The sequence below is a fragment of the Phocoena phocoena genome, chromosome 20, assembly GCF_963924675.1.
Source record: "Phocoena phocoena chromosome 20, mPhoPho1.1, whole genome shotgun sequence".
Taxonomy (NCBI): Eukaryota; Metazoa; Chordata; class Mammalia; order Artiodactyla; family Phocoenidae; genus Phocoena; species Phocoena phocoena.
The window spans coordinates 23,477,830-23,494,744 of NC_089238.1; the positions used below are offsets into that span (position 1 = coordinate 23,477,830).

Genomic DNA, 16,915 nt, shown 5'->3' on the forward strand with positions numbered 1-16,915 from the left:
GCAGCTGGCTCTGCTGCTGAATCACTGTGTTACCTGCAACTGCTCACATCTCCTTTTAGGACTCTAAACGTTTCAGTTTTCCTAAGGATTTACATGAGACAAGTTCTAACATTTTATGAGTTTGTGACCAAAATTTCTCATCTCTAGGTTTGTAAATCATCATTAGTCTTTGACAGAATGGATTGCCCATTCTCGTTGAGTTGATTGGTTTCAATCACAGAGGAAATTGATGATGATTGAATTTTACAGATGATAAAACAGATTAGTTAACAGATTTGTTCAAAATTGCACAACTAGTTAATGACAGAGCCAGGGCCTGGACTCTTCTCCTTCCCTCTCCCAGTTTAGTGTTTTTCTTACTATACTTCTTTGGGGTATCACTTAATAACCTGGTTGTCAGTCAAATAATTATTTCATAAAGAAAAATAAATCTTTTCACAATACAAAAGTTCTCCTTACTTCATTTATTTTATTATATATGGAAAGCATCTGTTGTGGGTCCTGACACATAGTCAATAGTGATGCACTTTAACCGTTACAAAAATGAGGTTTCTGAATATTAATTTTCTGAAGGTGATACATGCATGTACTTCTGATTTGAAAACTGTATCTTTCACATGAACATGATTCCTCTGTCTTAAATCATTGATGTGTTGCACTTGTAAAGAAAATCAAGTAGTGAGATAATATAAAGGCAGTCACCTTCAGCACTTGTTTGCTAATGTCACTACCAGCGTTTTTTACCATATTCTATGTAAGCACAATGTAGCTTCATTAAATGTCTAGCAACTACTAGTCTTAGGACCAGTAGCACCTTAATCAAGTAGTCAAGCCAGTAATGGGACATACTGACATTAGGTGCCTCCTGATGTGGCACATTACCCATATTGACTTCTTACCAAAATGTGTAAATGGCTCTATCTGTAAATAAACAATCAGACAAAGCCAGATTGTGACTACTTGTAAGACAACTTGCCTGAGCTCTTAAAAAATGTAATAATCATAGAAGATTAGAAAATAGGTGTGAAGATGGCTAGATTATGAGAACTACATGCAATGCGTGAACCTTGATTGAATCACGCATTAAAAAAAGGGTAAAGTATATTTGGGGGATAGTTGGATTCTATTTGATATACACTATATATTAGACATTATAGTATCAATTCATTGGGTATGATAATGATATTATGGTTATGTAGGAGAATGTCCTTGTTTTTAGGAGATACTTCTGAAATATGTGTGGGTAATGATATTCAAATACTGCAGAAAATAAATTAGAGAATGCAAGCTAATTTTAGCAACTGGTGAATCCAGGTGAAGAGTAATTGTAGCATTCTTTTAGCTTTTCTATAGATTTGAAATTTTTGTAAATAAAATGTTGGGGGAAAATTGCTTAAAAAAAAACAAGAGTACCGGCCTTTTCCCAGGAGGCTTCAAACATCTGATAGAGAATTTTAAATCTTTTCTTTGCTGGGGACACTATCTATGTACTAACTCCCTGGATAATTTATCTTCTTACATAGTTAAAGTAGCAGATTTTTTGTTTTACTAGCAAGCAAAATGTGTTCTATTTGGATAAATGCAAGGGTACTTACCACAAAATTACCGTGAAGCCCTTTTTACTTTCACAATATTATGTTGTGATAGTTTGTTTAGAGAATCCCCATGTTGTAAAATTAGTAGAATTTTGTTTCCAGTTCTACTTTTAAATGCTAATGAAATCATATAGATTATATTAGGTGGAATTCCTCAAAAATTAAGCTATCAGTATTTTCTCTTCATGAATTTATATCAATCTCTTATTGGTAATGAATGCATAATATAAAGTTATTAATTTTTGAAAATGGAAGTAATTTGAGCTTTCTAATTGTATTAGTTTTCAATTAGTCTTGTCAAAAATCTCTTGAAACCTCACTTCTTTTTGAATTTGTGTGTGTGTGCATGTGTACTGAGGACTTAAAAGGATTATTTTATGCACATTTATATTTCATATACATTAGGAGTATAATTTGATGTTATTTAGTTAAATAATTGGATAAAGTCAAGAGACAATGAAGTAACTTATTTGCAAAAATACACTTTGAAATAGTTTTCCTTAAATGTAATATTAAAGTTTCACTTTGTAATTTTGTTTTATTTTAGAGGAGGGAAGAAATACTAACTAAAATGTTTGACTTTTTAAAATGTCATTTACATATAAAGTTGTAGTCCTGAATATGCCATTGTTTAAAATTATATTATACTATATCTATATTACACTATGTATAATTATATTACATTACATTATATTACATTATAATTATATGTGAATATAATTAATATAAATAAAATTTTATATTTTATATAATTATAACCATTATAATTATTTTATTTTATAAATAATTATATTGATTTACATGGTTTAGGTTAAAACTGTTCCTGAACCTAGTCAATTATACAAAATCTGTTAAAAGAAAGTTGAACCTATACTTTATGCCATACTAAAAAGTATCATGTAGGGTTTTTGCATTTTTTGTTCTTTCTAATATAACTTCTAGAAAAAAGCATGACTTTAAATTAGGGTTTAAATATGGAATTTAGTTTACTTTTTATATTTGAGAAGAGTAAGTAATTTTTTTTTTTTTTTAAATTGGGGTCAGAAGCCCACGTCTTGCTTTTTTTTCCCCCTAAACTTTATTTTTTTTTAATTTATTTTTAAATTTATTTATTTATTTATGGCTGTGTTGGGTCTTCGTTTCTGTGCTAGGGCTTTCTCTAGTTGTGGCAAGCGGGGGCCACTCTTCATCGCGATGCGCGGGCCTCTCACTATCGTTGCCTCTTTTTTTTTTTTTTTTTTCCGGTACGCGGGTCTCTCACTGCTGTGGCCTCTCCCGTTGCGGAGCACAGACTCCGGACGCGCAGGCTCCACGGCATGTGGGATCTTCCCGGACCGGGGCACGAACCCGTGTCCCCTGCATTAGCAGGCAGACTCTCAACCACTGCGCCACCAGGGAAGCCCTAAGTAATTTTTTTGAAAAGAGTATTGACTTGAAGAAGTACTTTCAGACTGTTTAAATGTGCATATATTAGAAATACAAAAACTCAAGGCAGACAAGATACCTTGCAGTTCTGTCTAAGGGAGAGAGAGGATGCCTTCATGCAAGAAGTTAGCCAGTTCCCTCCCTTGTCAGATTTATTGCTATTTTAGGAACTGAATATAACAGGTGGCCCTAGCTTAGTGCTAGTAAACAGTCAAGTCACATGACCAAACAGTATTCTTATTTTTTTTTCCTTGAAGTTTGGCTGTGTGGAAATAATGCACCAATGATAGGATTCAAGTGTTTAGTTTCTTCACTAGTTATATATTTATAAGTATGGAATTCTGGTTCAGTTATAAACTCAAGACTTCATATTGTAGAAATACCTGATCAACATCTCCACATAGCTTGTGATCAATATATTGACTAAAGTTAAATATAAAGTTATTTATCTATTTTTTAAAATTAAAAGTATTATTGAGATCATATTAAAACTTGAATGTGCATCCACAGAGCTGGCTAAAGAGTAGAATATTGCCAGTTCCTTGTAGAAAATAGAGGAATTGTTTTGGATCACTAGGTTCATTTTAACTCTTAGGAAAGGCAGTAGATATATACTAATTGCCTAAATATTTTTACTCAAATGCAACTGTTCTTTTATTTTCTAAGTCAGAAGAGAAATATTCTTCTGGTTACCACTATTATTTGCAGAACAAAGGAGAAGCTCGAAAGCTTCATTGAAATAGGATTCCTTATTGTGGCTAAATTATTCTGGAATATTTTAGTTGTGGTTTAATGAATGTGGAAATTAGGGGCAGATAATTATTTTAAAGGCAATTTTAGAAAAACTTGACTTTTTTTTTCCCCTGAATTATTTCTTTGTTTTATGGTGAGGTGGGAATTATATACAGAACATTTCTTTGAGCTCATTATACTCCAGATGTGCTGTTTCCTTCATTTATCAGTACCCCATCCACTGTTATCCGTGCCATAATTTGCTTCTATTAACACTTGGCTCTGACATCAGGGTGAAAATAGATCACAGAGCAGAATCATACTAGTTTTACTTTATCGCCTGCATATGAAAGGAGGAATGATGTTCTAATGACAAATAACTTACTCTTTACTGACATTCACTGTACCATGTTAAAATGATCATCCTTCTTTCCATTACTGGTATGTGAGATCTGTAATTGAAAGAGGAGGTAAAGGAGACAGGTGATGTTTTTTATCAGGTGAGGATGATGGCCAGATATTTTAGTTAAGATTTAGTAAAACAATGAATAAACTACTGTTTTTTTCATTGGTGGGTAACTCTCATTCCTCTTTTTTGAAGGCCACTGATCAATAATAAAGGAACTTAAAGACAGAGGGAACTTAAAGACAGAAGGACATCTCAACCTAGTTTACTAGTTAGGTGTTAGCTGTTTTTTTTTCTTTTTAAAAGCAAGAGATGTAAACTGTGGTCAATTGATTTTAAACTAAGACCTAAGGATATAAAACTTTATGCCCAAATGCGTCATGTATCATACTGGATGCATGTTTTAGCTGAAGGCATTCCTGACTGAAGTGCCTGGCTGGCATTATTAAACACATGGCAGAACAAAGAAGACATGTGTCTACCTTAATCTACACTTCATTGAATCCAAGTGGCCGTTGCATAACCTAAAGGGATTGATATTTAAAATTGCCTCTACTTTGTAACAATGAATTAAAAAAATCTTTTGGTGGATTTTTCCAATATAGAAATATCCTTTAAAGTTTCAGCCAAGTCAGTGTTGAAAATATTATATACTATTTTTAAAGCAATTGGCTTACTTCCTTAAAAGAAGGAGAAATTTGTGCAAGTTTCATCATGGGACTTTTTTTTTCTCCCAGCATTTCTACATCTGCTGGGAAATTGCAGTTTCACTGTTACAGAATTAGTAGATGTCGCCAGAACATAGGATTAGCTAGCTAGATAGTTAAATACTTAATTATCAAAAGCTCTGCTTCCTTTTCAAATGCATTTTCAATTTGTCTCATGAGTTATCTCTCTCACCCAGGCGCATTGATGATGACAAGGGAAGGACCCATGAGCTGGAGCACTCGGCTATAAAATGCATGAGAGGAATTCTCTACTGCTATATGCGTCAGGCCGATAAGGTAAAAACACTATAGTGTGGGCTGAAATTCTCACATCATTCTGAGACATTAATTTAACCAATATAGCAATAGCATCTTCTGAAGAAGAATGTACTTTCAGAAGGTAAAGCCACGTCCTAGGGCAGTCTAGATAGGTTAAAACAGCTCTGCCTTCCCAGCCCAGGGTTTTGAAATACTGAAATTGAAGAAATACCTTAAGCGAGATTGATTGAGAACTGTTATCTGGGCTTGAATTTGTTTGTATTTTGCATCTGGTGTTTGCTTGATAAATACTCAGTTTCTCAGGAACCTCACGATATCCATAATTCTAACCAATATTGTATTACTTAAGAAAATACTTATCAAAATTCCTTTTGGACATGTGAGTACTCTGGCTTAAGTGAACTTTAGTTTTAGACTATAATAACTTCATTCATTTACACGTAAAGAGGGCAGGATTTATAGGCTTAGAAAACAGCAAACTTTACAGGGTTATTTTGGAAATTAAAGAAATAATATGCATAATAAAACTTTTTAAACTGTAAAGCTCTATACAAATATAATGTGATATTCCCCCTACTTACATACACCTCTGTGTTTCCAGGTCCTAATATAGTAAGCATCCATATATTGAATATTTACATCAGTGTGTCATGGTTTCCCAAGACCACTCTCAGGTTTGATGATTCATTAGCAAAGATGCACTTCAGTAAATAATGCAGGCAATTTTGATCACTTAATGTTTTGTATATCTCTATCATATGAATACTATATTGTCTTTGTGATAGCACATTTTTTTAAGCCTTGTATCTGAAGTCAAAATGAAAAAAAAAAAACAAAAATTTATATTCTGTCACCAGAAAATGGCAACCAAACAATGTTAGTTTGCAGAGAAAGTAAATTTATTCACAGCTGATAATAAGAGATATATGAAAAACCTGTAATCTGTCTACTGAGATTTAACTTTGCAAATCATTATTATAAAGGTTTTTCAATGTTTGAAATAAAGTATTATGTCATATTGACATATTTGAATTAAACTTGTATGTCATATAGATTGAAGTAAGTGTGATTTAAGTTATTTTTTCTTATGTGAGAAGTTTACTGTTTATTTCACATTTATCATTTCATGAATGCTTTATGTCTATGAATTCAGCTTTTCTCTCGAGGAAACATTGTGAGAGCCATGAATTCCGTATGTTTGCTAACCAGGCTGACGGACTTAAATTATAGTTGTTTATCAAAAGGAAGAAAATGATGTAATATAAATTTTTTTCTTTGTGACTTGTTTAACCAATTGTTAATGTCCTTTTCTAAATATTATTCAACTTTCCTAACCAGTATTCACAATTATGTTTTCTTTTGAATACACTTGAATGTGACTTAAGCTGTCTTGAATTCCTTAAATTACAAAGGATTATCATTTTTTGCCTTATGTAGGTATGATGGTAGACCATTAAAATAAGTGTGAGTTGTAAGAAGGTGTAGGTCACATTAGGATTAGGCATTTCTGCATACTACAAAATGTAGGGTTTTACAAATTTTAAAACATTTTCATTGTTATAATCTTTCTTGAGTCCCATAACCTTTATTTTATTATTATTTTTTTTAATCTTTTATTTTTTTATTTTTTTATTTTTTTTTAACATCTTTATTGGGGTATAATTGCTTTACAATGGTGTGTTAGTTTCTGATTTATAACAAAGTGAATCAGCCATACATATACATGTGCTCCCATGTGTCTTCCCTCTTGCATCTCCCTCCCTCCCACTCTCCCCCCCCCCACCCCTCCAGGCTGTCCCAAAGCCCCGAGCTAATATCCCTGTGCCTTGCGGCTGCTTCCCCCTAGCTATCTACCTTACTACGTTTGTTAGTGTGTATATGTCCATGACTCTCTCTCGCCCTGTCAAAACTCACCCTTCCCCCTCCCCATATCCTCAAGTCCCATAACCTTTAGAGTAGGCATGGAGGATATTACTGTAATCCACATACGACTCAGTTGGAATGAACCATGCACCCAGCTCAGTGCGTCCCACCATACCTTCACCTCTTATTGGTGCTCACCATTTCCTTAATGACTCCATAGCAGTAGAGACTGTTACCATATTTTTATTTTTTAATTGCATTTTATTTATTTGTTTTTGAATTTTTTTTTTTTATGCAGCAGATTCTTACTAGTTGTCTATTTTATACATATTAGTGTATATATGTCAATCTCAAGCTCCCAATTCATCCCACCACCCCCACCCCCAGTTACCATATTTTTAAGTATGAAATTATATCTTTTGGCCTTCACTTAAAACTAAAGTAAAACATATTTGTAGTGTTCAAGTGCTCTTTAACCTTAAGGCTCATCTTCTGAAGTAAAATCATGACTTCGAAAGTCTAAGGCTCTCCACTTTTGTTGCTTCTCATTGTAAAGCATGCTTCCTGACATATTTTCTAATAATACTACCTAAAGGAGATATTTTAACTTATTATGAATTTGAGTGAATAGAGTTTTCCTTGATTTGAAGAATGTAGAGCAGTCTTTCTATTATTGGCTTGCTGCTTGTAATTTCTACTTATTAACATTAGGACGTTTTTTACCTTTAAATGTTCATATACCTATTTTTATTAACACTTCTTAAGGAGAAGCATTCAGATTTCAAAATTGATTTAGTCTGCAGTTAGTAGTTCAACGGGCAGGGATTTGCTTTACAATAGGCTATGAAAGTTGCTGTCTCTATCTCCTTCAAAAATTTATTTAAAATGCTACCAAGTAGTTTCTAATTCATGAGAAATCATTAAACTTTTATAAAGTTTATTTTTCCAGGATTCCCTTATGAGATGATTTTTCCCACCTAAGTGCATATTTTAAGTCTATAAATTAAGAATGGATGACAGCATACTCAGTACCTTTTCCTGAATGATAAAGTACTTATTCACAATGATTAAAGTTTTCAGGAAAAGTCTAAATAAAATACAAGAAGAAAAAACATTATTCTAGATTTTTTTAATCTAGAAAATTTTACTTTAATTATTCTTTATTTTTACTTGCCAAATGCCAGATATCATATAATACTAATTGATGTCCTCTTGATTTTGACTGCTTTCAAGAGTACTTTTTGTCTATATTTTACATACAGTATGCCCCATTAATTGTCAAAGCTTATAGAGTTTGGGTCTTTTATTTTTTCTGAAATTTTAAATTATTTGTCTTTAACAGCTTTAAGACTCAAAGCATAATTATATAATTCCCCACTTGAGCATCTTTAATCATTTAGTAATTGCTTTTCCCCTGACACAGTGATTGAATGAATATAAATTCTCATGCTGGGTACTTGTGTGTCTTGAAGACAAATGACAAACACTGCCTTGTCAACTGCAGCAATCACTTTATTAAACTAAGAAAACCTTATCCATCTAGATCCTTATCAAGTGGGCAAAATGTATTTTGTTTTAATTTAACCACATTTTTGTCTATGAGCCCAGAATAATGTTCAACACTTTGAGATAATAGTCATGGTACTGTGCAAGTAGTGACCACATTGATTTCTATTTGTGTAGTCTAAGACAGGAGTCCCCAGCCCCTGGCCCTTGGATGGGTACCGGTCTGCAGCCTGTTAGGAACTGGGCGGTACAGTAGGAGGTGAGCAGCGGGCGAGCGATTGAAGCTTCATCTGCCGCTCCCCATCAGTCTCATTACCACCTGAACCATCAACCCCCCACACCCCTACCAGTGGATCAGTGGAAAAATTGTCTTCCATGAAACCGGTCCCTGGTTGGGGACTGCTGGTCTAAGACTATTATTGCCAGCAGTTTCAGATACTGAGAAGGGGTAGCCTTCTCACCTTCTCTGAGTTAACACTGGATAGCTTGGTCACTACATAGATAGAGGGTGTACATCCCTACCTTTACCCTCTCTCTCTCATTTCTGATTATCTTTTGATAGGTCCTGACTTTCATTTTGTTGATTTCAACCATAGGGAGAGCTTATTTGTTTGTGCAGGGCTCTTGGGGGTGCAAAGGTGTGTTAGCTCTCTAGCACAGTACTGTCAAATAAATTTTCTGTGATGATCTAAATGTTCTCTGTTGCTGTGTTGAACAGTTACAGAAGTCACTAGTCATATGTGGCTGTTGAATACTTGATATGGGGCCAGTGTAACTGAAGGACTGAATTTCTAAATTTTATATAATTGTAATTTAATTTAATTAGTCACATGTAGCTAGTGGCTACCATATTGGATAGTGTGACTTCTATAAGCTTGTAAGATAGTGGGAGATACAGACAACTAATGAAAATAAAAGACTGGAGAAACAATTGAGTGATAAGCACCTTGACGTAGGAGTCCAAAGGAAGGAATTTTAGTTGGGGTTCAGAAGGGACTTTATAAAAGAAGGTTTTGTGGGGTTTTTTTGAGATAAGACTTTAAGGATGGAGAAGAAATTTGAAGGTAGAGAAGAGAATATGGTTCTATGTGGTTCCTTAGCCAAGTGAAACAAGACAAGATCATGAACACCCAGATACCATCAAATAGAGAAGAAAGTCATTGCCTTACATAGAGCTATGTGTTATTTCTATTCATTCTCTGTTCCTATTCATCTCATACTTCCAGGAACTAGTACTTGGCATACTTGGCATATAACTGGTCAGTAAATGTTTGCCGAATTGAATTAATATCTGTTTGTTCTTGGTGTTTGTCTTTTAGTAATTACTTAGTATTCTAAAATGGTTAAATTTTTCATTTAGTCAATAAGTAAAGGTATGGCCTATATTCGCTTGGAATTGGTGCCTTAGAAATGAAAGTATGTGTGGCAAAAGAAATGAAAACACGTTGACAAGAGCATGGGTTACACTTTGTGATCCTTGGAGGAAGAAAAAGCATTTGAAGTTTTGAACACTTACTGAATTAGAATGTCGCCTGAAGCACTCTTTCATTGAGTGTCATGTAAGCATTTCCAAATAGCAGTACAGTGGGATACAATCCCTGAAATCCTGTCCCACAGAGTAAACCGTTATTTGACTCTAAAATAAGATGCAAAACATTACAAAAGCCAATGCTACTATATTAACAAGCTCCCTATTATACTTGAGTTGCTATGTTTGTGAAATATCAATTAAGTATTTAACAGTCGTGTTAACTGTTAAATTACTAGTTATGAGTTGTCTGTGTTTTGTTTCTTTAGAAAAAGTAATAACATTTCTGCTTTTTTCTATCCTCTGTCTATAAGCTGTTGCTTTCCCCATTAAAAAATGTCTTGAAAAATAATTTATAATCGCTGATCTTGGATAAAAATGTGAATTAGTAGCATTATTCAAATTTTATATTTGATTCTAGGTCCAGCAGTTTAAGCAGGATCCACGCCCGACAACATGCCTTCACTCTGTTTTCAACGTACATACAGGAGATGAGATTCTCTCCTATGAGGAATATGGTCATCTTCAGGTAAAAAGAGAAGGTTACAAATTTTCTTCTCCATTTATACTCTACATCATAGAAGATTTGAGGCTATTTACAATTTTTAAAAAGTAGATTTCATAAATTGTTCAAAACAGTAGTAGAAAATCAACCATGAAATGAAGAAATCCCACCAGGACTGAATTAGGTATTATGATTGAACATTAAATTTGACTGAGTTCTTGGTCCAAAAGCAAAAAGGGCAGGTGGATAGGTTATAATATTATTACTATCTAGAAGAAGAAATCCTACAGCTCTTTCAGTGACAAAAGCTTGTTCTTATTACCAAATTTAGAGGAATTTCAATATTTAGGAACTAGGGAATAAAAGACAATTAGCAGTAATATAACAGCAAATCAGAAGTTTTTGTTACATGACAGTTCATTTTTAATATATCAACCTTCAATAATGTTAAAAACATACCACTAAAATGTAATTCCAAAGGCATTTCTGGAGTCTATAAATTTTATCTTACATACTATATTAAATTTTGTATATAAATGTTATATGCTAAGAATACAGCATAAGACTGTTTTGATTTCACTTTTTCTCTCACATCTGTGTACTCCTTTTAGCAGGACATCCTATTGCCTTGTTTCTAGGATACAAATATTATATATGCTGTTTATCTTTAATGGATTTTCTTCCTGTTCATCATTTGGTTCTGTAGTCTTTAGGATAGAATACTTATTATTCATATATTCCTTACTAAAATAAGAGTATCTTCTTTGTATAGTTCCTCTCTCTCTAGAGATCTGAAATGTCTTACTTTAGTATGACTCCTCCAAACACAGAAAGTTGTGTTCCCATTTCTAGGCAGCAGAAACTCTTACACTTATTTGTAACCTGTTCCTTGGAGTTTTAGTGTTACGTGAATATGTAGCTGCTCAACCTTCTCCTTGTAATTATCACCTAATTAGGTTTTCTGTACCTTTTGCTTTGACAAATATGTTTACTATTGACATAGGGTTTTCAGGAGATAGTGGCTCACTTATTTTTGTAGCTCAGAATTTAAGCTCAGTGCCTGGCACACAGTAGCTTTCAAATAAATGCTGGTCAACCTGTTATTTGGTAGTCCCTGTACAATTTACCACTTACTGTTATTTTCTCACAGAAGCCTCCTGAAATTCAGAGCAGTGAACTCTTTGAGGTGTTTTTGTAAGTGGCTGTCAATAGTAATGAAATTTCTTTGAGGTCATTTCTGACAGACCAGTATCAGTGCTCTAAGAAAATATTTGGGTGACCTTGGCAATGGGATGAAACTCTTCCCTACTGTGATCTGAGAAAAGTCCCTCAAGAGTTGATGTTGACCTAAAATACCTAAAAACTGGAATACTCTGTCTTTTTATGTGGCCCACTTGGACCTTGACAAGACCCCCGACACACACTGGACTTTGAGTGCTGGGAAATCAGGAGATGCTCACAATAGTCCTGGTTCCTGAGAGAGCTACCCCCACTGGTAGGCCCTGGCAGCACAGGGCTGCTTTGTCCAAGGCATCTAGGGCACAAATAATTTTCTGCCCCAACTTTCTGTCAGTTATTCAAAAAGGACTGGAGGAGAGTCAAGGAAGGCACAAGGTACCAAGGCTGTTATTGGGTAATAATCTTTTGGGTTAGAATTATATGGGGAGAAAATTACATCTTGCCTTCTCTTTGTTTTTAACTCAAGTTAGCAGTTTCTTGGCTAAATGAAAAATTTTCACTGCTTCCCATTTATTTGTTTGTTTATTACATAACAGCTTTATTGAGATATAGTTCACATAATATACAGTTCGCCTATGTAAATTATATAACTCAGTGGTTTTTAACATATTCACAAAGTTGTGCAGCCAACATCACAGTCAGTTTCAGAACATCTTCATCACCCCATAAAGAAATCCTGTACCTATTAGCAGTCACTCCCCATCTCCTTCAAAGACCCCAGCCCTAGGCAATTACCAGTCTACTTTCTGTCTCTGTGAATAAGCCTATTTTGTACATTTCATATAAATGGAATCATACAACATATGGTCTTATGTGACTGATTTCTTTCATTTAGCGTAATGTTTTCAAGGTTTGTCCATGTTGTAGTATTTATCTTTCACTGCTTGTTTTCTCTAGAAAATTTACACATCCTATTCAGAATTCTGAGAATCTTTATTTTTGGTTAAAGTGGGCATTATTGTCTTTTTCTTTGTTTTGTTTAGATCATATAATGTTTATCTTTAATAAACTAATAAACTGAGAGAAAAAACTCATTTGTTCATAAATAGATTTTAAATTATTGATTACTGTGTTCCAGCAGTTGCTTACATAAGTTCTGTATTCTCTGAATACAAGATGCACTGCCTATTGTTTATGGTGTACTGGCATAGTCCTAATGTCTTAATTGCCAAACAGTTTTTTCATTTACATACATTTGAGTTGGATTGACATTATATAGCCTGTGGGGCAAAACTGTTTCAAAGTAGAAGTACTTAGATCTAGAGTTTAAAAATAAATCTTAGAAAGCAAATGTTGTAAAAATAGTCCCTAATCAGCTGTTAATAACCATCACAATGAATTTGAGGATTTTAGAGTTTTACATACAAAGCTGAGATTTTATTATTATGAACTAAATCCATAGCTCCTTTATTTTTCATAGGAAAGGGAATAGTTTTTATATGCCATTACTAGAGCAAAAGACTTGTAATCTTAGCTTTTACATTTAATTTCATAACATAGTATTTTTGTTGTTTCCTTTAACCTATTATAATGTTTGTTTTCAGATAAATGCAGTGTCACTCTATCTCCTTTACCTTGTGGAAATGATTTCCTCAGGACTCCAGATTATCTATAACACTGATGAGGTATGATTTCCCCAAATTCTCTAGTAGTAAATTTCATCTCTGAGAATATCTTTCTTCTTCTACTTTTTCAAACTTATTTTTAGTTGTATAAAATGGCTTACTAAATTCATATAGCCAGATACTAGATTTTGGATACTCAGGCAAAAAGTCTTTATATTTTCAATGCAAAGCACTTTAAAAATGAACAACGTATGTAACAGGTTATAAAACTTTACTCCTCTAAAGGCTATATTTCAAGGGATCTGAGATAAAAACTTGTAACTTTCAGAAATTTTAGTAACAATGAAAATAAAATAGCATTTGCAGATTTTCTTAGAATTATTATGTCTTCTTTCATATCATTGCTTTTTGTAACCCATCCTTTTAAAGGTAAAAAAATATGTTTATTATATTTTGTTATTTTTATTTGTCCAACCTCAGTAGAGTTCTTGATGCTTTCCAAAAGATAAGTACCATTTTCTTATTCTTATTAGGAAATTTGAAAATAATGTATATGACAAAGTTGAGAAACATTTCTTTCATAGGCAATAATGCTTGAACAAACACACAGACAGACCCACGTGCTAACAAATTTTGAAATATGGCCACAGTTGGAGCAAAAAGCTTTCATTATTGAGATGGTATATACAATGAGAATTCCATCAAAAAGCAGGTATATTATATACTTATTATTTTTCTCCTGTGATCCAGGCAGGGAGAACAATTGTATCATATACTAAACACCGAAGTCATCACTGAACTGCACTGAGGGTGCTGTGAAATTGGTACATGTAATCCTGCCCTCTAGTAGTTCATAATCTTATACATTCATCCAGTTGTGCCTTTTTAATACACATAAGTAAAACCTATTTAGAAGTGTAGCTAAATAATAAAGAAACAATAATGATAAGAAGACGTTAGGACTTTCCTGCTGGCTCAGTGGTTAAGAATCCGCCTGCCAATGCAGGGGACCCAGGTTCAATCCCTGGTCCGGGAAGATCCCACGTGCCACGGAGCAACTGAGCCCGTGCACCACAACTACTGAGCCTGCGCTCTAGAGCCTGTGAGCCGCAACTACAGAAGCACGCACACCTAGAGCCTGTGCTCCGCAACAAGAGAAGCCAATGCAATGAGAAGCCCACATACCGCAACAAAAAGTAGCCCCTTCTCGCCACAAGCAGAGAGAGCCTGTGCGCAGCAATGAAGACCCAACGCAGCCAAAAATAAATAAATAAATTTATTTAAAAAAAGGAAGAAACCTTTGGGACCAAATAAGTTTTAGATATCAAATTTTTTTGTGTGTTTTTTTTTTTGTTGTTTTTTGTTTTTTGTTTTTTTTGCAGTACGCGGGACCCTCACTGTTGTGGCCTCTCCCACTGCAGAGCACAGGCTCCGGACGCGCAGGCCCAGCGGCCATGGCTCACGGGCCCAGCCGCTCCGCGGCATGCGGGATCCTCCCGGACCGGGGCACGAACCCGTGTCCCCTGCATCAGCAGGCGGACTCTCAACCACTGTGCCACCAGGGAAGCCCTTTTTGTGTGTTTTGAAAAGGTGATAAGATACCTTATTTATGTTATAACCCCAGCAGGGTTTAGGGCAAAACCACATACATAGCCCCTTAATATTTTTACATTGACCTATGCATATTCACATAAAGTGCGATAAATAAGGCAGATAATCTGAGGTCAGTTATGGGTTTTGCTGATAAATGAGTTAAGAAAAAACGAGTTTCAGAGTTTGTGGGATTTTCATATTGTAAATAAGAGATGGTAGACCTGAATACTAATTAGAGGTGGAGGGGAAAAACACATTAAACAAAGAAAAATTAAGAACTTTGGTCTAGTGCAGTTTGAGTTAGGAGAAAGAAGTCAGAGTTTTCACCAAGTAGGGGAGATTTGAACTGGAGCTAAAGGAAGGTTCATAGAAAAGTGTTTCAGTTGAAATGAGCAAGACCAAGCGCAACTGGAATCTATGCTTCCTGTCAGACTGTGGAGTACATGTAGGCATGCAGGCTTAGGGTGGGAAGATGAGGGAGGGTTTGAATGTTAGACATGAGAATTGTGATACTGTGTCATGATTCACAGAACCTTTCTGACAACAAAAATTGTGTGAAAAATAGCAGACCTTGGTGTCAGAATGATATGGGGGATAAAGAAGACACAGTAGCCACAGATGTGTTTCTAGACCTAGAGCATAGAAAACCAGTGGTCTTACGGTGAAAAACAGAATTCAGAAGTACTTACAAATGGTGGAAGAATTTAGAACATGGTGTTTAATGGAAAATCCAAATGGATATATTTCATAATTGGGTATAAAACAAAGGTATGGGTTATAAGTATTCAAGGGCTAGAATACCAGAATTGGAGAATTATAAATATGCATTGCAAACATAGAATGTTAATTAATTTTTTTTTAGTCAGATTGTTTTCTTTTGTTGAGTTTTAAGTGTTCTTTGTATATTTTGGATAACAGTGCTTTATCAGGTGTGTCTTTTGTAAACATTTTCTCCCAATCTGTGGCTTGTTTTCTGAATCTCTTGACATTATTTTTCACAGAGCGCAAGTTTTTAATTGTACTGAAGTCCAGATTATCAATTATTTCTTTCATAAATTGTTTCCTTGACGTTTTATCTAAAAAGGCATCACTATACCCAAGGTCATCTAGATTTTCTCCTGTGTTGTCTTCTAGGAGTTATAGTTTTGCTTTTACATTTAGGTCAATGATCCATTTTGAGTTAATTTTTGTAAAGGATATAAGTTCTGTTTCTATATTCATTTTTTTGTTTTAATGAGGATGTCCATTTGTTCCAGCACCATTTGTTGAAGAGACTGTCTTTTTTCCATTGTTTTACCTTTGCTCCTTTGTTAAAGATCAGTTGACTATACTTATGGGGTTCTATTTCTGGGCTCTCTTTTCTGTTCCTTTGATCTGTTTGTTTATTTTTTTGCCAGTGCCACACTGTGTTGAATACCATAGCTTTATAGTAAATCTTGAAATTGGGTAATGTGATATCTCCAACTTAGTTCTTCTTCAAAATTGGGTTGACTATTCTGGATCTTTTGCCTCTCTGTAAAAACTTTAGAATCAGTTTGTCAATATCCATAAAATAACTTGCTGGTACTTTGGTTGGGATTGTATTGAATATATAGATCAATTTGGGAAGAACTGATAGCTTTACAACATTGAGTCTTCCTATTCACGAACATGAAATACCTCTCCATTTATTTAGTCCTTCTTTGATGACATTAATCAGTTTTGTAGTTTTCCTCATATAGATCTTATATATATTTCCTTAGATTTATACCTGTTTCATTTTTGGGGATGTTAATTTTGGATTCCACTTGCTCATTGTTGATATATAGGAATGTAATTGACTTTTATATATTAAACTTGTATCCTGCAACTTGTTATATTTGGTTATTAGTTCCAGGGGGTTTTTGTTGATTGTTTTGGACTTTCTGCATAGATGATCATGTCATCTGCCACCAAAGACAGTTTCATGTTTTCCTTCCCAATCTGAATACCT

At 34.2% G+C, this 16,915-nt stretch overlaps 1 protein-coding gene across 1 annotated transcript in view; it reads left to right on the plus strand.

Moving 5' to 3' along the window:
• PHKB (phosphorylase kinase regulatory subunit beta) overlaps nucleotides 1-16,915 on the plus strand; it is a 217,961-nt gene that overhangs the window by 50,538 nt on the left and 150,508 nt on the right. The window contains exons 4-6 of the mRNA XM_065898359.1: nucleotides 5,063-5,162; nucleotides 10,463-10,570; nucleotides 13,330-13,410. Coding sequence (XP_065754431.1) covers nucleotides 5,063-5,162; nucleotides 10,463-10,570; nucleotides 13,330-13,410 — 289 coding nt within the window. The remainder of the gene's footprint in view (nucleotides 1-5,062; nucleotides 5,163-10,462; nucleotides 10,571-13,329; nucleotides 13,411-16,915) is intronic.